Here is a 24,734-nt window from a genome sequence, read left to right as displayed (position 1 = left end):
AAATAGCCATAAGAGGCAAATCCATAGAGACAGATATTAGATTAGTGGTTGCCTAGGGCTGGAGGGAGCAGAGAATGGCTAGTACAGGGTTTCCTTTTGTGGTGATGAAAAATTCTGAAACTACATAGTGGTGATGGTTACACAGTATTGTGAATGCACTGAATGCCACTGAATTGTACACTCTAAAAAAACAGTGGTGAATTTTATCACAATCACACACACACACACTCCTGCTCATTTAATTGATGGGTTAAGAGCAGTTATCTTTTCATTGTTCCCTGTCTGAGGGGAAATCATTCAATCTTTCACCATAAAGTATGTTGTTAGCTGTAGTTTTATTTCAGAATTGCCGTCTGTCAAGTTTAAGAAGTTCACTTCTATTCTTAGTTTTCTGGGCATTTTTATCGTGAAGGATTATTGATTTTTTTTCAAATGCTTTTTCTGCATCTATTGAGCTGATTACTTGATTTTTTTTTTTTTTTTTTTTTGCGGTACGCGGGCCTCTCCCTGCTGTGGCCTCTCCCGTTGCGGAGCACAGGCTCCGGTTGCGCAGGCTCAGTGGCCATGGCTCACGGGCCCAGCCACTCTGTGGCATGTGGGAACTTCCCAGACCAGGCCACGAACCCGCGTCCCCTGCATCGGCTGGCGGACTCTCAACCACTGCACCACCAGGGAAGCCCAATTATATATTTTTCAGTATATTTTTATCATGAAAAAGGGAGAAAAGTCACTATATCCCACCTGAATGGCTAAATGGAAAGAGCTAAACAGTATCAAATGTTGGCAAGGATGTGGAACAACCAGGACTTTAATACATTCCTGGTGGGAATTATTGTTTCCACAGTCATTTTGGAAGGAAAATAGCTTGGCAGTATAATCAGAAGCTGAGCATATGCATATATTCAATTCCATTCCTATGTATATGCCGAGCAGAAGTTTATGTATATTTTTACCAACAGATCTGTATATAAATGTTCATAATAGCACTATTTTTAATAGCCCAACACTGATAATAACTTAAATCAATAACAAAATAAGTTGTAGTATCATCACACACTGGAATACTGCATAGCAGTGAAAATAAATGGACGGTCGCCAGGAAAGTCATGCACAAACCTCATAAATATAATGTTAAGGGAAAGAAACCAGAGTCAAAGAGTACATACTACGTGATTCCAGTATGTAAAGTTGAAAAGCAAACAACATTCATCTATGGTGTTGGAAGCTAGGGTGGTGGTTACCCTTGAGTGACTGCAAGGGGGCACTTCCAGAGTTGCAGTGATGTTCTGATTCTTCGCCAGGTGCTAGTTTCGTGGGGTTGCTTATCTTGTGAAATGTCATCGAGTGGTATGCTTACGATGGCACGCTAGCTAATACTTGCTGTTCTGATTGCGAGCTAATACCTGGGCAGGGAACGGCTAAGTCTAGATGAGAGTGCTTGCGGTTCTGATTGCTAGCTAATACTTATTTCTGTCCACTGAATAGCCCGAGGGGACATGAGTCCTGTTCTTGCTTTGTTTACAGACCTTCCTGGGGAATAAGCGTTTATAAAAAGCATAGGGGGATAGTGAAGGAGAGCTTCCCAGACCATAGTCTGACTTTGAGCCATGGCCCTGGGGGGCAAAGCCAGAAAGAAGTGGAGGCCAGATGCAGCACTGCTGTTGGCGCGGAGCATGTGTGTGAGGTGGGGCTGCCCTTGACTGGACACTGGGTGTCAGACTGTGGCACAGCTGACATCACAGAATCCACTGTGAGGCTACGGCTGGGCTTTGGGACCTAGAAATTCAGACAAAACACTGCATGCATTCTCAGATTGTTTGTTTTTTTATTGAAATTGCAGTGAGGAAGCTGAAATGGGCTCTCCAGGGGTATTTCCCTGAGCCCTGGTCCCCTTTGCAGCTCCCAGCTCTAGGTCCTATTGATGGGCTTCAGCGGTCACTGGCTCCATGGTGTCAGATGTCACACCTCCAGTGATCTCCAGCCCCTGGCCACTCTCTGCTGTCTCTACGACGGCCTCCATTCGGGTCCCTTCCACTGGCTTCGCCAGGATGCTCACATATTTATCGCGTGAGGAGGCCACTGTCTTTGTAGTGAGACTGGCTCTGACGTTCCTGAAGAAAGAGCTGATCCTGCTGAGTCTCTCGGTGGTGGGACCTGAACTCGCTGTAGATAAGCTCCTGCCCGATTTGTGCGAGGTCCTGGACTCGTTGGTGATGGGAGCACGGCTGATGCCTTTGTGAGCAGTGCCCTGATATGGAAATATTAATTGGACCTGCTTATTTGTATTATGTTCTGAGGCTAAAAATTAGTAAATACAAAGCGTGAAGAAAAATGATGGGTACTTCATAAGTGCTACCTACATAAATGTTCAAGTATTAAATGCCTGGAAGAATAAGCAGGTTGTCTCCAGAAAGGGCACCTAGGAGGCTGCAAACAGGAGGTTAGAGCCTACTTTTTCACATTGATGACATGAGTAAGAAGTTTTAGAGCTCATGGAAAGAATATTATTTCTTGTAATGCACCGTGGGGTGGGCAGAGTAGGGGCTGTGACCCATATTTTATGGTTCAGGGCACTGAAATTTAGAGAGACTGAGTAGCTTGCCCAGAGTCACAACACTGATGAGTGATGGGTCTGAGGCAGGGGAGGGAGTTGATTCCTTGCGGATAGAGATTCCTGAACACATGGACATGAGATCGTGCCCTGTACACAAACCAAGAGCTCTCCTTACTCCCTTTCCCACATCCTCCTGCCCCAAGGATGCTGCAGGGAGACAGCTGGTACTCGGAGGAGGTGCCTGGCCCAAGAGAATGGCCCAAATCTGGACCCAACTCCTGGCTCTATGTTTCAATCCCTGACCCCAAATACAATGCCTTTCCCCCAAATGAAGACCCCCTGATGGACCAGGGTATCCAAATATGTGTGCATCTCCCCTCCCTTCCCCCTCAGCACTTGATTCTAGCAGCTGATTTGCAGTGAGACTTCCTGGTGGTCAGGTGACCACCCTGAATGACCAATAGTCTACTTAACTCCCTAACTGACTCAGAACCCAGGACATTCCAAACCAACTGCCCACATGACAGTTGCACAGAGAATTAGCATCATCTTCAACTGACCAAACCTGGATGATGAGCAGTTAATATTCATTAGCTGGGAACAGGGTCTACTGGGCTGGTGTTTTGGTGGCTTAACAGATGAAGTTTACAGGCCCCCAGGGTCTCACTGACTAGAAACTGACCAGTCGTCTGAGCAGCTTGGACTAAGACCTGGCTAAGAGTGGGCAGTGGCTGCACGGGCTCTGAGTGGGCACCTTCCCTGCCCAATCCTCCCTCAGCCAGATCCAGGCTCTGCTGTACAAACTACAGCCATTGCTCCTGAATCTACTTGCTGGTATTATTTCCACAGTACCTTCAATGGAGTGGTTAGTGGGGGTGCTATTTGTGTCCCTACCCTGTTGTTTGGCCAGATGCTGATTCTGATGTGCCTGAACCACCGCTGCGGATGGCCAGCAGATTATCTTGATCGCAGATGATATTCTTGTGCATCCTTTGTTTGATTCCTTTATAATCTTCCTTTTCTTCTTGGTACCCGAGTCATGATCCTGGAAAACACAACAAAAACTGAGAGAACTATTGATATGTTGCTGGGAGAAGACCATGTAGAGGTGTCAATTCATTCCCAGGTCACACGTCTGTTCTCTTTGTTCACCAGCCTCCTAGGGGAGTCTAGGGGAGTCAAGTGAATCGAAGCTGGGCTGAGAAGAGGGTGTTGCAATGTGGTGTGCACTTAAAATAGCCAGCAGGCTGACTGCACGGGGACATGACTTTATGTAGTGAGATAATATAGAAAGGGAGCACAGCACAGTGACCGACAGAGTGGGGGCTGGTGCCTGATGGTCTGGATTCAAATCACACCAGAAGCCACATGAACCTGGGAAAGTTATGCAGACCCTCTGTCCTCAGTTCCTTGTTCTGTGATAATGGAAATGTTAATAGGGCCCACTTATTAGTATTACGTGATGAAGCTTAATACAGCAAATCAGGTAGACCCTGATGAAAAATGACTGTTACTTCATAAGTGCTACCTAAGTGTTCAAATATTAAATGTCTGGAAGAATAAGCAAGAAATGTGGTAGTGCTGCCTCCAGAGAGGGGACCTGGATGCCACAGGGCAGGGGAGTGGGGAAGGTTATGGATGTGATGCTTTAGAGCTTGTGAAGAATATCTGTCATCATCTCCTGTGATCCCCACATCAGCCCCATGGGGAACTCATGGCAGGTGCTGTGATCCATATTTTATGGTACATGGCACTAAAATGTTGAGATTTTAAGTGACTTTCCGGGAGTCGCAAAGCTGATGACAGATGGATGTGGGACAGGAATGTAGTTGGTTCCCTGGGACAGAAATCCCTGAACCCCTGAATCCTCTAGATGGTGCCCTGGACTCCTGAGCCCAGGGCTCCCCTCCCTCCATCCCCCCAATCCTCCTGCCTGCCCCATGGTTGCTCCAAGGACAGGAGGGGTCTGAGCCAACAGGAAGGCCCATGCCTGACCCACTGCCTCCCTTACATGTTGATCCCTGACCCCACAGCTGTTAAATAACCCTGAAAGAAGGTCCCTTGAAGGATCAGGGGGTCCCATCTACGTCCCTCCTCCCTCAGCGTCTTCACACACTGGGTGAGCCTCCTGGTGGTCTGACCAGTGGTCGGCTTCTCTCCACGTGGCTCAGAGCCCTGGTCTCTCCAAGCCAGCTGCCCACATGGCACGTCTCTAACAAATTAGCTTGGTCTTCAACAACCAGCCCTGGATGCACAGTTAGTGCTGATTAATGAGGACAGTGGCCTGCTGGGTTGTGCTTGGTGGTTTAGTGGGTGAAGCTGGCGTGCCCCACTGTCGCCTGACTGTTGATGTGAGCAACTGTCTGAGTAGCCTGGGCTACGGCCTGGCTGGGGAGGGGCCGTCGCTGCACTGGCTCTGAGGGCGCACCTTCCCTGCTCATCCTTCCTCATCAAAATCCAGCCCCTACAAACTCCTCATCCATCCCTAGACCCCGCAGTGGCACAGGAGAGAGGCCCATGTCCTCCTAGAGGGACCCTTCCATAGCCACAGCCTAGAGACCCCATCCCAGGACTGTCTCTGAGGATGACCCAGGCCCTCCTAATCTCTGTCACCAAATGTTCATTCCACTAACCCAATGGCATTGTCCCTTCTCTCCACGTTCCCAGGCAGCACCCAAACACCCAGTGATCCTGTCCACATCAACCACTGGAAATACCGCCATGAAAATCCCAGTTTCCTTCCTTTCTGAAAACCTCTAGATTTAGACTGCTAATATTTGCTTTCGGATTTTGACATCGACATTCAGAAGTGTTTAGCCTGTAATTTCTCCTGTCCTGTAATATCTGCTGCTGGTATGACATCAGTATTCTCCTGGTCCAATGAAAGCAGTGTGGGTGTGTTCCCTCTGTATCTGTTCTCTGGAAGAGTGTGTAGGAGATGGGCATCATTTCTGTCTTAAATGTTTGGTAGAAATCAGAGGAAGCCACCTGGGCCTGAAGTTTGTTTTGCGGGGAAATTTTTTTTGCATCTCTTTCTAATTGAAGTTTACTTGGTGTATATTGTACAGGGCACAGATCTTAAGCGTAGAGCTTTATGGTTTCTTGTAAATATAAACACATCTGTTACCAACACCCAGTTCAATATACAGGACGTCCCCAGCACCCTGGCTGCCCCCTGTAGAAGGGGAGAAGAATAAGTGCTAACTTATTTGGTTATAAGAATGAAATCAGTTACTCCACGTATATTCCAAGTGCAGTGATTTACACACAAATAACTCAAAATGAGTGTGGCAGCACAATCAGAAAGTAGTGGAGGGTGCTGGAGGGCTGGGAGAATCCAGTCCCTTTGGGATTTCTGCTGTGGAGGTCGGGCCAGAGTAAGGAAGCTGAGGAGCTTCTCAGAAGCATCTGGGCTTTTACAGAGGGAAAAACTACTGCTCCCCAGAGTGGAGCGCCCATTGTAATTCACTGAGCCCTCCCTTTGCGGAGGGTGCTTTTCTATACTTGTGTGTTATTTTACATAGAAATGTTTAAAAAATAAACCAAGGAGGAGATCAATTTTGCTTGATCTGTTAAAAGTAAGACATATATCTAAAATTTATGCTAAATCTGTACAGCTCCGACAGGAAGTAACCGGCACTCACTAGCTGACTCAGGAGCGGAGGGGGAGCAGAGAGGCGGCCCTCCTTCCTTGGCCTCGTGTCTCATTTAAGCTGCCAGACGCTGCACAAGCTCCATCCCCTCTGAGTCTCAGGCTGAGGCCTCCAGGTCACAGTCTTCACAGGTGTCAGACCAGAACCTGCCACACAAAGGCAGGGACTGGAGTCAGTGGGGAGGTGGGCTCCCTGGGGTCAGTGTGTGGGACCCAGGGGGCTACTCAGACCCTGCAAGTGACTTTGGGCCCTGACATCCCCAGGGCTCACATCCCCAGGGCACTGGGGCCTGTTTGCTGCTCTTTGCCAAGTGTGTTCTGGTAGCAGAGAGACCTGTCCTACAGGGGCGATTTAACCTGGGCATTTGGCCGGGCGGCGTTCAAGTGACTGGTCCCCTGAACAGTGAAAGTGATGCAGAGGAAAGGGGAGGCTCTGGGGCTCCAGGGTGAAAAGTGTGGGTCCCTCCCACCTGGGCGCTGTGAGGAGTGGGAGGTCTGATGACACAGGTGGGAGCAGTGACCCTGTCCCTCCAGCCCACACGCAACACGGCCCATCATGAGACCAGCACAGTGGAAGTGGGCAGAGAACCGCAATGTTCCCTTTTCCCCTAATAATCATTTTTCTCTCTTTAACACCCCAGCCAAACTTGCCTCTGCTTTTTAATTTAAAAATATCCTGATGCTGTGGTCATAGAATCATAAATTTTATAGCTTTGGTATATCCCAACATGAAAAGTTTATAGAAGACACTGCTTTTCAGAGTGTAATAAAACCAGATGTATTTGTTATTTAATTTTAAGGTCATAATTAATTTGGAATCCTGGCCCTTTAACTCATCCTAAATTAGCTTTGCTTTGACTTGCCTTCATTTTTTGTGTGTGTTGTGTTCAACTTCTACACATCTATGGAAAATCTATAGAACCTCAGGTTGAGAAATGGTGCCATGAGGTGACCCAGGCCCTTCAGTGGGGCTCCACAGAGGCTGCGGGGTCCCCAGGGGGTGGGCAAATCCCAGCCAGGTGTGGATCCTGCAGTGTCCCCCACCGGATGCCAAGGCTACCGCGTGCCCACAGGGATGCAGCGGCGCTGGGCCAGGTGAGCTGTCTGCTTGCGTGAGAAGAAGCCCTGTTGCCTCTGTCCTCCTCACCCTTTCCCCAGGGGGCCTGAACTGGGGCGTACCAGGGCCACTCCAGATATCTCACCACACCTGGTGATTAACTGGGGATGTTGCCTGCTGACCTCGGCGGGTTGGGAGGGCAAGGCTGGGTCCTGCAGAGGGAGATGTGGAACCTCACCAGTGACACTCTTTACAAAGAACACAATGTGAACAACACCTCCAGGAGTGATGTATGTGGTGACCCCACAGACGCCTCCGGCCCCCCCCCCCAAACATAAGAGCCTGGCATCTTCAGGGGTTCTATGGAACAGGGACCGTTCCCTGGCGAGATGCACTCAGGTCATCCTCCAGTTGCCTGCGCAGATTACCACCATTCTCTTGTCTCCACCTTTTTGTTCACACGCAGTGGTGACCACCTCCGTGCTCTTCTCTGGCTTTTGGGTTTTCCTGAAGCGCCAAAAAAAAAAAAAAAAAAAAAAGTCAGGGATGGCAAGGGAAGCACATACACTTATTTGCCTTCTGCTCTTCCTCCTACCCGCTCCACGCTCACATTTCCTCTTCCTGTTCTTCCTCATCCTTTTACTTCATCCCTTCTCTTGAATCCAGGATGAGAGAATTTCTTTTTTTTTTAATTGGATGAGTCAGTCTTCTTTTATTTATTTATTTTTAATGTCTTTATTGGAGTATAATTGCTTTACAATGGTGTGTTAGTTTCTGCTTTAATAACAAAGTGAATCAGCTATACATATACATACATCCCCATAACCCCTCCCTCTTTTGTCTCCCTCCCACCCTCCCTATCCCACTCATCCAGGTGGTCACGAGCTGATCTCCCTGTGCTATGCGGCTGCTTCCCACTAGCTATCTACCTTATGTTTGGTAGTGTATATATGTCCATGCCACTCTCTCACTTTGTCACAGCTTACCCTTCCCCCTCCCCATATCCTCAAACCCATACCGTTTTTATGCTAAGTTATATGCTACATGTAGCTGGAAAAATGTTAAAAAGATTTTTAAAGAACTGCACATCTGTTTTTGAAGCTGATTTGCCTGTTCAAGGCTTGCTAGCACTTTATCCATGTCAGTACTATTTCACTTAGTAAACAAATGCAGTTGCCATAATTGCTGCATATGTGTCTGTGTTCCCTTCTAGGTTATATGTTTTTGAAGTTAGAAACTATATTTATATCACAGCCCCTATGTGTAGCACAATATCCATTGCTAATTCAGATTGTGTTTTAAGATATGAGACAAAATTTAAGACTTTTATTATAGGCATAAACATCTAGCAAACCAACCAGAAAATAAAAGCTAATTTTCAATTGGTTGGCCAAGAACAAAAAAGAGAGGAATACCTAGTGCAAAACCATATCTCTAATAACTACTGTTGGATTTAGAGCACACACATGTTAAACTTATTTTAAAATATCTTCTTATCAAAGATTTGAGGTTGGACCTGAAAAAATTATATCAGAAGTGAAAATAATCATGTGGTCTGACCAGCCTGGATCACACAAAGTAAGTGTATATTATATATAAAGTAGATAAACTACGAGGTCCTACTGTATAGCACAAGCAACTATATTCAATACCTTGTAATAACCTATAATGGAAAAGGATCTGAAAAAGAAATATATATATCTGAATCACTTGGCTGTACACCTGAAACACAACATTGTCAACTATACTTCAAGTAAAAAAAAAAAAACAAAACATAGTAAGTGTAAAGGGAAGTATAGTTTTATAAATTCACCTCTGATATCCAATGGACCAACTGAAAGACAACAGAAACTACAACTTTCTAGGAGACAGGACATGGCCTGCAAACCAGGCTGTTACCCTCGGTAACGGTCATACCTGCCAAAAAATATACAGACTAGCCTGCATTCATGAATACATAGGAATTCTTCATTTATCTGGCATATCAGGCAATGAGGTATTGTATGTTAGGAGAAGTTTTTTTTTAATGACAAATTTAAGAGGAGTTATTTTAACCTTCACTCGGTAATTTTTTTCTAAAATTAAGAAATGTATCCACTGGTGTATCTAATGTTTCCGTGATAACTCGGGGTCATCAGTTCAATCAACGTTTGCATGAATAATGCGAATGGAAACAAGACAGGCATGCTTACTGAAACTGAAAATGACATAGCACTGGCTGGAATAACTGATGAGAGAGCAAGAAAAAGCAAAAATGAAAACAAACCATGATCAAGAAACAGTCAAGTTCTGACTTTCTGTACTTAGTTTCAAAAAGAGATACCACAAATCCCAGCGAGAGACTCCAGCATCATTAGCTGTCTTTCTCCTTTGTTTCCACCTTCCTTTTCCTTCTACCCTAGATTGTTCCAGGAAATGTTTATAGCTCCCTGCCAAGACAAATTCTAATTCTTAACTTTCTCTCACACAAACTTCACAATATGTCCATGTGCTAAATGGTGTGGAGGTAAAAGACAATTCATCACAGGGACATCTCCTATGAAAATAAAATTAGAACCTAGCTTCTAAACATGCAGAGAGGAAGGCGTGGTGTCAGGCACTAATTTCCTTGCGAATTCCTCTCCATTTCTAATAGACGTTCTTATTTACCAAGATCCCTTTTCATTGGTGTCCCATTCCAGACTGCTCCACTCCGCCCATCCTCATCCTGTAAAATACATTCACACTCTTTTGTGACCCTACTTATTTGCCCATTAAATAATCAATCATAGAACTGTCAGAATTAAATATAGAGTGAAATTAAAATACTGGAGTCACTTGGAGGGTTTAAGCAGCTCCACCAGAAAATACTGGGCATGGATTTAAAAGAGGCTGCGTGGGACTTGCTCTTGTCCAAGTTCTTTCTCAAGAAGTATCTGAAATAAGCCTAAATTCAGAGTTAGTCAGACTGGCCTGCTTTCTCAGGTGGACTGGAATTCATTGCTCTTTCCCCTCAACTCCCTGATGTCAGTGGCACTTTCTGGAGAGGAGGTGGACTTCTCTGCCTACTGCAGAAACGCAGTTCCCCCCGGGTCCACTCCCCATCTGAATCCCACACTGGAGGCCCGATGCCAGCCTTCCCAGAACATTCGTGGTCTCCTTTCAGTTTTTGACCTGCTCAGATTGAGTCCCTGTAGACTCCTTCTCAGCTTGAAACCTGATCTTCCACCCCTTTCCCTGACCTCGATGGTTACCTTCCTACTTTAGGCCTCAGGTGCTTTAGCTATAAAATGATATATTTGCCCTTAGTTCTAAAGTCTTCTTTCTAAAGCTCTACAATGTGGTGGCTCCTTGAAAATGTTTCTCTTTGCTGGTTTTAATTTTGTAGAGAATTAAAACCCCAGCCACTCTAAAAGACAGTAAGTTACATTGGATAAGGAAAGTGTGCTTTTGTAGTTAGATTAACAGGGATGGAAGACGACTTAGTATGTTTTAAGATACTCATGATCCATTCTCGTGAGAGTTGGGGGAAGAAGGGGAAGAGAGTTAATAAAATACCGAACGATCGTGACAAATTAAGTTCACCAAGATGTAGTTGATTAGTTACTACCTGAATAAGCCACACAAATCCAATTCAAGTTGTCCTTTATTTTTCTAAGAAGGGATCCCAGTGAACTGAGTCCCATGTTCAGTAACTCCACGTTCAGTGGCTTAGTCTTTAAAAACTGTTATGTTACTGGAAGAAGAAATATTGCCCATCAGTCCTAATTGATGTTTAGCTATCACGCACATTTGAAATAAATTTATTACTTTGCCTGATCTCAGTGTAATGCATTCCAAAGTGGCAAAGAGCACACGAAAAGTTATGGAGTCTCCATCTTCTACACTAAAGTGTGCAATAAATTACATATTATTTGGCCGTGAAATTCACAAGCCATAGAAACCACGCCATTAGCAATGTATACAGTGGTAAACAGCAGGTAATGAGAATGATATAAAACAAAACAGACTGTGTATGTTGGCACTGCTGCCAATAAAGCAATCATTAAATGCATTCATATGCATCTGCGCTAGGTAAGCTCTTTAGGGCAATTGCTATGAGTTCTACATACCTGTCAGGATATTATATATAGCCCAGTTTCTATGGCGTTTATTCATAGACTCTGAGAAGGGGTTACTCTGGGTAAATCCAGACCTTTTCTCAATATAGAATTTGGTCAGCATGCATTCTGAACAGCAAAATTTCACAGTATTTTCCTACACTAATTGCCACCTCAGCAAATGCAGGATTAAGTATAATGGATTATAAGAAGTTAGAAAGGAAAGATGGAAGAAAAGAAGGAAGGTAGAAAAAAGGTGGGTATGGAGTACTTCAACATTTACGTAGAGTGGACCTAAAACTAAACTGAGGTTTCCCTGAGCTATTAGCATACACTATAGAAACTTAAATGAAAAAATAAAAAAAACCAGCAAGGGAAACTCAAAGATTCTTTGTTTTTTCACTTTACTGCATATACACGTCCATCTTAAACAATCTATATGCTTATATCCAATAAGAGAGCATTGTTTTGCAAGGCTATTTGGGTTCTATCAGCATGTAAAGGTCGGACAGCTCAACTTTAGCAGAGTCAGCCTTCAGGTGAATAATTGCTTCTCTCAGGTTGTGAGCATTTGAATTTTCCAGAAATGTTTCCCAAAACATGAAAATTAAAAGAGTCCTAGGACAGCGTCCTTTAGAAGTTTTATAGTATCAAGGTTTTTGGAGGAAGAGTATCCTTGTCGATTATCAACACAATGATTCCAAGCAGGTCAATTTATGCTGAGAATATTACATAACAGAACCCACTTCACCTCCATTATACTGACAATGATCTTCCTTACTTCTACCTTGCGTTTCTTAGTAAAGTTGAAAATACTGAGCCAAGAACAGACAGTGACAATGCCAGAGACTCAGATGTACCTATAGGTGCCTTCAGACAACATCAGCCACCCAGGCTAAAGTCCTGGTTTAAAACATCCCAACATGAATGAATCTCAAAAACCATATGCTGAGCAAGTGAAGCCAGATCAGAAGGGCACCTACTGTATTATTCAACTTACATGAAATCGTAAACTCGGCAAAAGTCATCTCTAAAGATAAAAAACAGATCCGTGGTTGCCTTGGGGTGGGAGAATCGGGGGATACTTTTGCAAAAGCCTAGGAGGAAACTTTTTAGGGTTTTAGAATTGTTATCGATCTTTATGGGGGTGGTAGTTATACAAATGTATACATTAATTAAAAGTCACTGAACCGTTGACTAAAAATGTCTGCATTTTACTGTATGTAAATGATACTTTAATAAGGTTGATTACAAAATGAACCAAAAACATGACAAAGAAGAAGAAAAACCTCTCAAGACCTCAAAGGAAATACACTGTTTTCTTCCAGGGTACCAGACTGGAAATGAGGCATTGGTCTGTTCTACCCTCAGATTATCCCTAGGATTATCTAGTCTATTTTAAAGCACTAGAGTCCCCTATCAGGAAAACTCACCCCATGTTTAATTACTTTGATTTCTTCTCTGCCTCTTCTCCCAACACAGTGAAGCCATTCACGGAAGAAAAACCAGCTTTTTCCAACTTTGCATCATCACATATTCTTTCCAAAGCTATTATTTATGGAATAAAATTTGGCTACACTTTGTAAAAATCTAGCTTTTTGAGCCTTACAAACCTTAACAGTTAACCTATTGCCTCCATTGGAATTTGGAAAAAAAATTATTTTGAAAATGAGTAGTTGAGATTTGACATTTTTGGTTTTTGTGATTTTCTCTTCCCCTAAGAGAGAAGTGAGTAGGAATGAGAAACACATACATAAAGAAAAAACAAATTATCTTGCTGCCTTTGCTTGGTTATAATTTATAGGAGGCCCTTTTCAACAATAATCTATTATCAGAATCAATAAAATATAATCTCCATGAAGGCCAGGCCAGGATATCTGTCTCTTTTTCAGCAGATTGCAATACGAACCACATTCATGGATATGCTTCTTGATGATCTTTGTAATACTGTAACAGTTGACCATTTCCTCATGCCTCTTCACCTTAACTTAAACCTGGTTTTTCACTAATGACCTCACATTTCCTTCTCTAACACTTGGTTGTGGGCCTCTTTTCCAACTCCAACTCCAACTCACATTTCACTCTGGAACCAAAGGAAGACTCACACCTTCCTCCTTTTTAGTGATACCTCAACGTCATTACCATATTGTGATCACCCTGAAGAATAGCCAGACAATTGTTATTTCAGAGCCATCTGACAGTTTGTAGCTCTAAAAATTGACTAAGGACCGCATTTGTCAAAAATATCCTAGTTTAAGATTTTGGTAATACAGCAACAGTAATTCCGAAGTCATTTATGACAATCAGTGTGGGAAGCACCCTCCTTCGGGAAGATCCTTTGCCATACAATACTCTTTCCCTGTCAGGTAATAAGGAAACATGGCCGTGGAAAGTAACCTTTTCTGGAAAGAAATACTTGGCTTTGAGAAGGCTTGAAGTTCATACATTTTTCTTGAATTAGATTCCCCATTAATTACTTTATGCACAAAGAGGTAATTATCAGAGTTATGTAAGCAGTTAAGGAACTGCTACTCCACATTCTTTCAGCTTGTTGACCTTTCTCACTTTATTCCATGTGGCTATCTGAAACATCAATGATTTACATGCCTTTTTTTTTTAACAGATTTCTGTGTGTGTGTGTCCCCATGATGAAAACATCATTAAAATAAAATATCATGAATAGACTCTTAAGAAGCAGAGTCTACTTAAAGTCCTGGAAAATGTGAAAGCACTAATATTGATGGACAACTCTACACTCTGAAGGTTACTGCAAATTTTGTTGATCTCTATTTTGTCTAGGAGTTTTTCAGATTTTCTACCATGATCATTTGTTAGTTTTATAATTACATAATAAAGGCATTACATCATACAATCTTTTGTTATCCATTGCAGTTTTAAAACTATTCCTTTCCTTGTCCTCAGCAGATATGTCATAGATTATTAGTACACAAGCAAAGACTTTCAACGTAACAGTACTTTATAGTGAGAAGAACTATACTGAGCTATCTCTATCCTAAGACAATGCACTAGAAAAGCACTAGGAATTCTTAAGCACTAGGAATACAGAGACGACCAAGGGGCAAGTTCCTTGCCTTCGAGTATACATAATCATTATAGCAAATGCTTAAATAGCACTTAGTATATAACTCACCACAGCAGTCTTATTATCCTCCTTTTTAATAGGTGAGCAGAGGAAGCCACAGGGAAGTCACAGGGTAAAGCCAGAATTTGAACCTAGGTAGACTAGTACATTCTCCACGGCTTTAACTATTACGTTAAAATATATATATATATATATATATATATATATATATAAAAGTTATATATATATATATAACTCCAAGTATTCCAAAGTTACAGAACACATATCTACCAAAACTCGAAAAGGAGCACACAAACTTGCATAGAAAATAAACATGTAAAAGTTCATAAATTAACCACAATATAACCTACTCCACATAATATACTGCCTGCAGTGTCCTGGGCCTCTCCCATCCTTAGGTAGCCGGAAATTACAACAAAATAATACTTTTCACCTTTGGAAGCCACACCATCTCTCATACCAACCAACCAATTACTTCCTTAGAGAGAATAGGAAATTAACCTGAATATCATAAAATTATATATATATAGCATTACTGATGTAGAATCTTTGTTTAAAGACAATAACTTCAATAGCAGAGGGAACTTTACCATTGCAGGCTTCAGATAACCTCTATATTTCCCAGATTTCATGCTAAATCATAAAATGCCATATTGTGTCTGAAGCTATTTTTTCAATAGTCCATTTTCTTAAATGGACGAGCAAAGCAGTAAATACTGAGGAACATTTTGGCTCCCATATCCTAAAGCCATTCTGATTATGCCTGGGTGATCATGGGGGACGTCATCGGAACTTCCAGAGGACTGGCTGAAATACCAGTGTTGTGGCCAGCTTATAAATTAGAAATTATACAGAATCCAATTTTATTTTTTTGTTAAGTAATTCCTGTGAGGCTTTTGGGATGTCAATGTAAAGTCCTTTGATGTGTAATTTTATCCATTAGATAGGGAACAATACCAATCTCCGTCATAAATACTTTCACAACCTGACACTGAAAATCCACTGTAGAGCATAGGACCTGCAAATAGGATATGAATCACACACATCCACTCATTCAGACAATCCACAAATATTCATTTTTAAGTCTACTATATGCCAATAATGTACCGGCCTCTCAGACGCTAAACCATGCTAAATGCTGAAACAGACATACTCAATTCGGGCCCTCCTGGAACTTATTACCTACAGAAGTGCCTTCGTTGTATATGGTCAGGTCTCAGCCAATGCTATTATCATCAGCAGGTGACCAAATGATAGAGCTTGCTCTCTAAACAAGCTGCACAGTCTGCTTTCAACATTTTTGCTTTCCTTCAAGGCACATAATCCAGTGGTCAATTTCTCTTAGTCAGTGAGGTTTGGGGAAAATTTACCCAGTGAAGAATTCCTTGTGGCCTCACTCTTTCCTCACACTCCCCTCTGTGCTCTTGAGCTAAAGAGACCTGGATTAAAGTCACTTGCTCTAACCTTATTATTTTAAAATAGGGCTGCTCCTGCTTTGAGGATTTCCACTGGACCAACAAGGTAGCAAAGCAGCACTGAATCAGAAGCAGGTAAATTTCAAAATGACAACTCTAAAAGTGTCCAAGGAAGTTCTAAGTGGTGGTCTAAGGAAGTTGCAACTTCTTCCTCGTTTGCAAAGGGCTGAGGAGGACCCGCCTCCTAGAGCCGCTGGGTGGGCTGAATGACATCGGTGTGTTCGAGCTGCTGGCACCTAATGAGCAGTGAATAACCCCATCTTCCTTCCTTTGGTGAGCCTGTTCCTGGAGGTACACAGGATGTGAGACAAAGACCCCACCAGCTAGGAGCTTCCACCCCACAGTCTCGCCCAAACAGGGCAATGGCAGGAGGTCTGAGACTGGACCCGGCTGCGGGTGTTGGGTTCAGGAGGTGAGGCTGCTGGTCCAAGGGATGGGCACCCAGTGTGTGAGCTCTGCAGCTGGGTGACTAAAGCCTGCTCCGTGCCAGCTGGGCTTGAATGAGAACTAATGGCCTGCTAATAGTTTTCAGGGCTTTGCCTTGAGGTGTGGAGAGCTGTGTGACTCACTGAGAGTCCTGTGACTCACTGCTGTGCCAGCCGGGGCGACAGGAGGCTCTTCCATCCACCAGCCTCTGCTCTCAGCGCCTTTTTTTTTTTTTTTTTTTTTTTGGCCATACGCAGGCTTCTCACTGTTGTGGCCTCTTCCGTTGCAGAGCACAGGCTCCAGACGTGCAGGCTCCGGACGCAAGGCTCAGCAGCCATGGCTCACGGGCCCAGCCGCTCCGCGGCATGTGGGATCTTCCCGGACCGGAGCACGAACCCACGTCCCTGCATCGGCTGGCGGACTCTTAGCCGCTGCGCCACCAGGTAAGCCCAACTATATACTTTTAAGTATATTTTTATCATGAAAAAGGGAGAAAAATCATTATATCCCACCTGAATGGCTAAAAGGAAAGAGCTAAACAGTATCAAATGTTGGCAAGGATGTGGAAGAACCAGGACTTTAATACATTCCTGGTGGGAATTATTATTTGCATAGTCATTTTGGAAGGAAAGTAGCTTGGCAGTATAATCAGAAGCTGAACATATGCATATATTCAATTCCATTCCTATGTATATGCCGAACAGAAGTTTATGTATATTTTTACCAACAGATCTGTATATAAATGTTCATAGTAGCACTATTTTTAATAGCCCAAAACTGATAATAACTTAAATCAATAACAAAATAAGTTGTAGTATCATCACACACTGGAATACTGCATAGCAGTGAAAATAAATGGACGATCGCCAGGAAAGTCATGCACAGACCTCATAAATATAATGTTAAGGGAAAGAAACCAGAGTCAAAGAGTACATACTACGTGATTCCAGTATGTAAAGTTGAAAAAGCAAACAACATTCATCTATGGTGTTGGAAGCTAGGGTGGTGGTTACCCTTGAGTGACTGCAAGGGGGCACTTCCAGAGTTGCAGTGATGTTCTGATTCTTCGCCAGGTGCTAGTTTCGTGGGGTGGCTTATCTTGTGAAATGTCATCGAGTGGTATGCTTACGATGGCACGCTAGCTAATACTTGCTGTTCTGATTGCGAGCTAATACCTGGGCAGGGAACGGCTAAGTCTAGGTGAGAGTGCTTGCGGTTCTGATTGCTAGCTAATACTTATTTCTGTCCACTGAATAGCCCGAGGGGACATGAGTCCTGTTCTTGCTTTGTTTACAGACCTTCCTGGGGAATAAGCGTTTATAAAAAGCATAGGGGAATAGTGAAGGAGAGCTTCCCAGACCATGGTCTGACTTTGAGCCATGGCCCTGGGGGGCAAAGCCAGAAAGAAGTGGAGGCCAGATGCAGCACTGCTGTTGGCGCGGAGCATGTGTGTGAGGTGGGGCTGGCCTTGACTGGACACTGGGTCTCAGACTGTGGCACAGCTGACATCACAGAATCCACTGTGAGGCTACGGCTGGGCTTTGGGACCTAGAAATTCAGACAAAACACTGCATGCATTCTCAGATTGTTTGTTTTTTTATTGAAATTGCAGTGAGGAAGCTGAAATGGCCTCTCCAGGGGTATTTCCCTGAGCCCTGGTCCCCTTTGCAGCTCCCAGCTCTAGGTCCTATTGATGGGCTTCAGCGGTCACTGGCTCCATGGTGTCAGATGTCACACCTCCAGTGATCTCCAGCCCCAACTCTCTGCTGTCTCTACGATGGCCTGCATTCGGGTCCCTTCCACTGGCTTCGCCAGGATGCTCACATATTTATCGCGTGAGGAGGCCACTGTCTTTGCAGTGAGACTGGCTCTGACGTTCCTGAAGAAAGAGCTGATCCTGCTGAGTCTCTCGGTGGTGGGACCTGAACTCGCTGTAGATAAGCTCCTGCCCGATTTGTGCGAGGTCCTGGACTCGTTGGTGATGGGAGCACGGCTGATGCCTTTGTGAGCAGTGCCCTGCTCGCTGCCCCCCGGGCTGCCGTGGCCTTTGTCCTTTTGGTCATCTCTAGTGGCTCTGCGGCCGCCTGAGCACGGGCCAGCTGCTTTCTGGATGGTCTTGTTCCCCGCTGCCTTGTGGTGGCTTTCCACTGAACTGCAGAGCGAGGGGCTTGTAAGAGCTCTGTCCTCTCCCCAGTGCTCCCTTCTCTCCCTTCTTCCCTTGCGGGCCTGGGACACCCTCTGTGAGCTGCCATCCTGTTCACTCACTTTGCCTTCCTGTGGCAAGGTTGAGACGAGGGTCCCCTCGTCCTCCTCGTCGGCTCTTCCTTCAGCAGTCTTGCCGGTGGGTTCTGCTCCGACCACAGTCACGCCGGCCTCTGGGGAGAGGCTGGTGGACGTGCTGGAAGCATACCCTGAATAGCTCGCGGCACCTGCCAAGCATACCCTGAATTGTTCGCAGCACCGTTTTCCTGCTCCTCAGGGATGTTCTGGCAGTGCCCCCAGTGGCTATGTTGGTTTTGCTTCCTCCTGGACCGTTGCTGGCTGTGGCTGCTGTGGCCGTGCTCTGCTCTTCAGGGGCAGGAGACTTGATCACTGCCACGCTCAAAGCACCCGCTGCGGTGCCTCCTGCCACCCCTGCTGTCTCCACCTTTGTCGTTGCCCGCGATGCTGACGCTTTGTCAAGCACTGTAGGTTTTGCTTTTGCAGTGGCCACATCGGGCATGGTATCGGGCTCGTGGGAGTCCAGTTGGATCCCCTCCCCACCAAAAGCTGCGGACGTGGCCCCGGCCAGCTCAGAGCACGTGTGGAGGATGCAGATGCTCAACTGGTCCTGATCCCACTTTCCTTGGAAATCCTCCACTGCCGGGCTCCTGCCGTCCTCCTCCTCCTCGAACACAGGCATGCAGATCATGTCCCAGGCTGGAACGGCGTAGGTGCAGCTGAGACCCTCCACTGGTGGTCGCAGGAGGTAAATCAGCTCTTCCCAAGAGGTGAAGAGGTCTTCCTGCACGTCCAGAGGGGCACACAGCTGCAGGTACCAGGAGCGGCCAGTGGCAAACTTCACGCGCAGCTGTTGTTTCTCACGATTGTGAGTGGAGATGCTCACGAGCGTCAAGGGAAGGAGCCTGGTGAGCTCTAAGGTCTTTGCAGCCTCGTGGCTCTTGCCCTTGGCAGCCTGGCTGTGCTCAGCGTGCTCTTCACAGCCGGTGGCCCATCGGGCCAGCAGCATGGTGTCTGGGAGTGGGAGGACGGGGCTGCTGGATGTGATGCCCACGGTCACCATGCAGACACAGTTGTGCACGTCAATCAGGTCTCCCCTCTTCGTGATCTGGATAAAGTCGCTCTCGAATACCGGTGCGTCCTTGAATATGTGGTATTCGCCCTTGCGCAGTTGCTGCTGCAGCTTCCCCATGGTGGTGTTGAACAGGCCCACCCCGGTGCTGCTCTGGGCCGTGTGATACGGGAGCAGAGAGTCCCCACTCATGGCTGATTTTGATCACGACAGGCAGCGTGGTTAAGGTGGGCCCCTGGCTCTCCCCTCCCTGGGCCTCACTGGCAGAAGAGCGAGCTGCGGTGCTCTTTCGTCACACACAGGCAGCCCTATGGCAGGTCTTCCAAGCCCGCCCCCACAGGCCCCACCTTTGCCTCAGGGTCTCCCAGAGGCAGGGGTGTGGTTAGGGGCACAGATGATCACAGCGGGGGACGCTGTAGGGCGCCTGGACCCCAGGCTGAATCTTTTCAAGTGTGTAGAGAGGTATGGTAGGCTCCCCCTCTGCCTCCCCTCACTTCTGCTTCTGGGTTTTTATCTCCCCAAGAGGCTGTGGTGAACTTCAGTCCTAGTGAGAGAAGTGACCACTTTCTCAGCCTAACCCCCTGGCACAGCCTATTTATCCTCTGGTGCCCTTTGTGACCTATCACTGTTGCATAGCCCTTTGCCTCATCCCCCAGCTGCCCCCTCAGGGCAGGGCCCCCATCCTCTCCCAAAGGAGGGGGAGGACATGTCCTCCCGTGGAGGACAGACCCATCCTGCCAGGGACTCAGGTGTGTACCGAAATAAAAGTGTCTTCAACTGGAAAGTTTTGTGTGGGTCCTTTTTCTTTTCCTCCCCCAAATTCAGCTACTGGATGAAATCTATAGGAATGTAAGATGATGGGATAAATTTGAACCATTTAAGCTCATGGTTTAATTGTATCGAATAACGTAGAGTTGGCAGTTGCGATCCTTAGTCTGTCCTCTCATAAAATCTCAGTAAACGTTGACGACGGTGATTTTTAATAATCACATTAAAAATTGCTTCTCCTAGGCACCATGCTGCATTCTTCACATATGGTGGTAAGAATGCACTGAGTTTGGTACTGTTAACTACTGTTCCCAGTTTATAGGTGAAGAAATTGAGGTTGTATCTCCTGTTTAAATTCCCAGAGCTAATGGTAGCAAAGGCACTATTTGAATGTAGGTCTACCTGATTCTAAAGCCTTTGTTCTGAACCACTACAGTACTTAGCCTCACAAAGAAAGCTTGGCCCAGCCAAACGTTTTCAAACTGGACTGATTTAACTACCTTTAAGAAGACCTATTTGGTGCATTATTAGAAGTTGCGTAATTAATTTTATGTGTGTATACATGTTATGGAGAGAACCCAAGACAGCAGTTGGGCTGACGTGGGGATTAAATTATCCAGGGGATCACTCAGATCCTCCCTTCCTTTATGCTTGTGCAAACAGCCTGTGTGTGGAAACCTAGTTATTCTTATGACATGTCCTCCCCCAGTGAAATGGGGGGTGAGTAGCCTGAGATGTAAGCTTTGATTCCAAGAGCCTGCCAGATGCCGTCCTGTAGTAACCTCCCTACCAGGCAGAAGTGGTTTGGAAGCCTTGACACCTGTGGGGAGCATGTACCATTAGACATCCCGCCTCATTGCCACTCCCACAGAGCTAGTCACAGAACAAGTGATTTCTGAATTGTGACTTGAAAGTTCTGAGAAAGGCCCTTGCTGCCAACTCTCTTATCTCCAGTTTGATGTTATGCTTGAAATCCCACCATAGAGATTCATTCCTTGAGGATAAAGGCCATCTTTCTGTTAAAATACACACACCTGTCCCTCAACAGATGCCTGGATAAGCAAAATGTGGTCCCTCCATACCGTGGAATATTATTGTTCGGCCATAAAAAGGAATGAAGTACTGATATATGTCACAACATGGGTGAACTTTGAAAACATTATACTCAGTGAAAGAGGCCACATATCGTATGATTCTATTTATAGGAAATAGCCAGAAGAGGCAAATCCATAGAGACAGATATTAGATTAGTGGTTGCCTAGGGCTGGAGGGAGCAGTGAATGGGGAGTACAGGGTTTCCTTTTGTGGTGATGAAAAATTCTGGAACTACATAGTGGTGATGGTTACACAGTATTGTGAATGCACTGAATGCCACTGAATTGTACACTCTAAAGTTACAGTGGTGAATTTTATCACAAGCATACACACACACACACACACACACACACACACACACTCCTGTTCAGAACCTTTATAGTTAAAAAACATAGCTTCCAGCTTTAGAGAGGTCACCTGTGTGACCTTGGACATTCTACCTAGCTCTCCCCTTCATCTATAAATTGGGGATAATAACAGTTGCCGGTGAGGATTAAATGAGATAATGCATGTAAAGTATTGAGTATATTGTCTCACTCAATAAATGTCAGCTATTATTGGCATTAGTTTCAACTGGCCCTTTAAGCTTCAGTGTGAATTCCTTCCTGACAGCAGTTTTCGGTAAGACAAATAGAGAAGCTTCTGGGGTTAGAGCCACCATGAGAACTCAGAAGGATCCTCATTGGAGAAACCCAGCCTCCTCTGAGGTTTTTTCTCAGGCAAATCCATGAAAACACTTTACCCCACGGAGAAACTGTTTGAACACAACCAAAGAGTATGGGATGCAGAAGAGAGGAAAAGCTTGGTATGGGTTTGGGTTTCAGGGTTTCTTTAAAGCCCGTGGGAGAAATTCAGATAAAGATGGAAAAGAGCATTTTAGCTCCTGGCAGAAAGTGGAAGTTTCAAGTCCAGAACTCCTGTCGTGGGCCAGAACCCTTTACAGCTCTTTATTCTGAAGTAGGTGTCAGGCCAGATCTCAGGGAAAGGCCAGGGGACAGGATGAGGGCGGGAGACAGGAGGGAGGGTGGGCTGTCCATGCCCTGCCACTGTGACATCACAACCCCAGCAGGTGGTGGCCCAAGGAAAAGACCTTGTCAAGCCAGGCGTCTGACTCTGGCAGAGATCCCATCCAAGTTTATTCTTTCAGAGCCCCGGTTTCCCTCTCTGTCGAACGTGAAAGTAGATGAACGAAGCAAATTGATGGTAAATACTTATTAATCCTTTCTTTTTTTTTTTTTTAATTTTTTTTTTTTTATTCATTCATTTATTTAGTTTTTGGCTGCATTGGGTCTTCGTTGCTGCTGGCAGGCTTTCTCTAGTTGCAGCAAGCGGGGACTACTCTTCGTTGCGGTGCGCAGGCTTCTCATCCCAGTGGCTTCTCTTGCTGTGGAGCATGGGCTCTAGGTGCACGGGCTTCAGCAGTTGTGGGGCACAGGCTCAGTAGTTGTGGTTTGTGGGCTCTAGAGCACAGACTCAGTAGTTATGGCATACGGGCTTAGTTGCTCCGCCGCATGTGGGATCTTCCCGGCCCAGGGCTTGTACCCGTATCCCCTGCATTGGCAGGCGGATTCTTAACCACTGCGCCACGAGGGAAGTCCCTAATCCTTTCTTTTTAAAGTATGGAAACATAAACTTGGTTACAGAAAAGAAAACTATTTTTAATGCATTTGTTAAGAGAACTTACACTTCCACTGATGATTTACATGCGTTTCTCAGATCAATGTTTCTTGCCATCGCCACTTCCCCCTTCCTCTCTAATTCGTTGTTGTCCATGGCAGCTTTAAAACTGTCTTAAGTTTCATAACGGCTGATTGGTGGGTCATCCAGAATGTAAGTGCAAGGAAATTCATCCCCCTCCACCAAGACAAGGAAGATAGATTATCTCCTGAAAGAAGTGGTAAATGGTACTTCCCCCAGATGCTCTGTGCAGGTTAGGAACTGCCCCTGATATGTAGTTAAAGCAGCAAAATTAGGATGCCTGTGTCACAGGTGACAGTTTAAAGGAACTATACATGAGTTCAAAGGAGCAGGCATGCTTCATGTGCATGAACATTCAAGGAAGCGAGGATGTCTCTGAAAAATGGCATTGGTGGCAGAGTAGCCAGTTTTATTCCCAGCCTGTGAGTGTTACATATGTGCACAGGGAAAGAGCAAGGGACCCTGGTTCTGTTCCAGACCTAAGGAATCATATGCTCTGGAGATAACAGAAAATTAGGTGGACTGTTTTCTTTGAATTATCACACCTATCCTGTCTAAAGTTATACTCTCTCTTCCTCCCCATCCTCACTGCCATTCTTTTCCAAATTTGAAATACCTGTTTGCAACAATGAGACACAAACCTGGACCTTATAAGAGATGTAATTCAAGTGAACACGAGGAGTTCTGTGACAGATTGTAAGGTTCAAGTTGAGCAACAGGTGTACATTTTAGGCTTTTGTGTATTCAGAGAAACTGGTAGTTGAGGTATTCAGATTTTATATCAAAATTCTATCTTTTGGGCTTCCCTGGTGGCGCAGTGGTTGAGAGTCCGCCTGCTGATGCAGGGGACGCGGGTTCGTGCCCTGGTCCGGGAATATCCCACATGCCGCAGAGCGGCTGGGCCCGTGAGCCATGGCCGCTGAGCCTGCACATCTGGAGCCTGTGCTCCACAACGGGAGAGGCCACTGCAGGGAGAGGCCCGCGTACCACACACAAAAAAATTCTATCTTTTTAAAATAAATTTATTTTATTTTATTTTTGGCTGTGTTGGGTCTTTGTTGCTCTGCACAGGCTTTCTCTAGTTGCGGCGAGCGGGGGCTACTCTTCATTGTGGTGCACAGGCTTCTCATTGCAGTGGCTTCTCTTGTTGCGGAGCACGGGCTCTAGGCACACAGGCTTCAGTACTTGTGGCACGCGGGCTCAGTAGTTGTGGCGCACGGGCTTAGTTGCTCCATGGCATGTGGGATCTTCCTGGACCAGGGCTCGAACCCGTGTCCCCTGCGTTGGCAGGCGGATTCTTAACCACTGCGCCACCAGGGAAGCCCCCAAAATTCTATCTTAATACCAAACAATCTAAAGGGTATGCTTGCTGTTGTGTCCTAGGGTTTGTCAGTGAGAAACTGAGCATCAGAAACCACAGACTGAGGAACAGGATTGAAAGTCAAAAATCCCACCTAGTGGCACCCCAGAGAACAAAGAACAACACCTGCAGAATATTTAAAGCTCGAGACCACCCCCTACACCACCATCTCCAA

General features: G+C 45.4%; 1 protein-coding gene across 1 annotated transcript; it reads right to left on the bottom strand.

Moving 5' to 3' along the window:
* Positions 1-1,670: 1,670 nt before the first annotated feature.
* On the bottom strand, positions 1,671-24,655 carry GARIN4 (golgi associated RAB2 interactor family member 4). Its single transcript, XM_033853121.2, has 3 exons — positions 18,803-24,655; positions 18,269-18,765; positions 1,671-2,154 (listed from the first exon to the last, which is right to left on the bottom strand). Exons 1-3 carry the CDS (start codon positions 19,828-19,830, stop codon positions 1,916-1,918), a joined length of 1,764 nt encoding a protein of 587 aa, XP_033709012.1. The 5' UTR covers positions 19,831-24,655; the 3' UTR covers positions 1,671-1,915.
* Positions 24,656-24,734: the final 79 nt, after the last annotated feature.

Source organism: Tursiops truncatus, chromosome 1 (assembly GCF_011762595.2).
Source record: "Tursiops truncatus isolate mTurTru1 chromosome 1, mTurTru1.mat.Y, whole genome shotgun sequence".
Classification (NCBI taxonomy): domain Eukaryota; kingdom Metazoa; phylum Chordata; class Mammalia; order Artiodactyla; family Delphinidae; genus Tursiops; species Tursiops truncatus.
The sequence above is the reverse complement of the archived record's forward strand: the minus strand, read 5'-3'. Positions and strand labels throughout refer to the sequence as shown.

Excerpts from the sequence above, each read along its gene's own strand:
- GARIN4 (XM_033853121.2), bottom strand. The coding sequence starts at position 19,830 with ATGAGTGGGGACTCTCTGCTCCCGTATCACACGGCCCAGAGCAGCACC. Across the intron at positions 18,766-18,802 it reads AGGAGCAGGAAAACGGTGCT|CTATTCAGGGTATGCTTCCA; the intron begins GCGAACAATTCA and ends AGGTGCCGCGAG. Across the intron at positions 2,155-18,268 it reads CTTATCTACAGCGAGTTCAG|GTCCCACCACCGAGAGACTC; the intron begins GTCCCACCACCG and ends CAGCGAGTTCAG.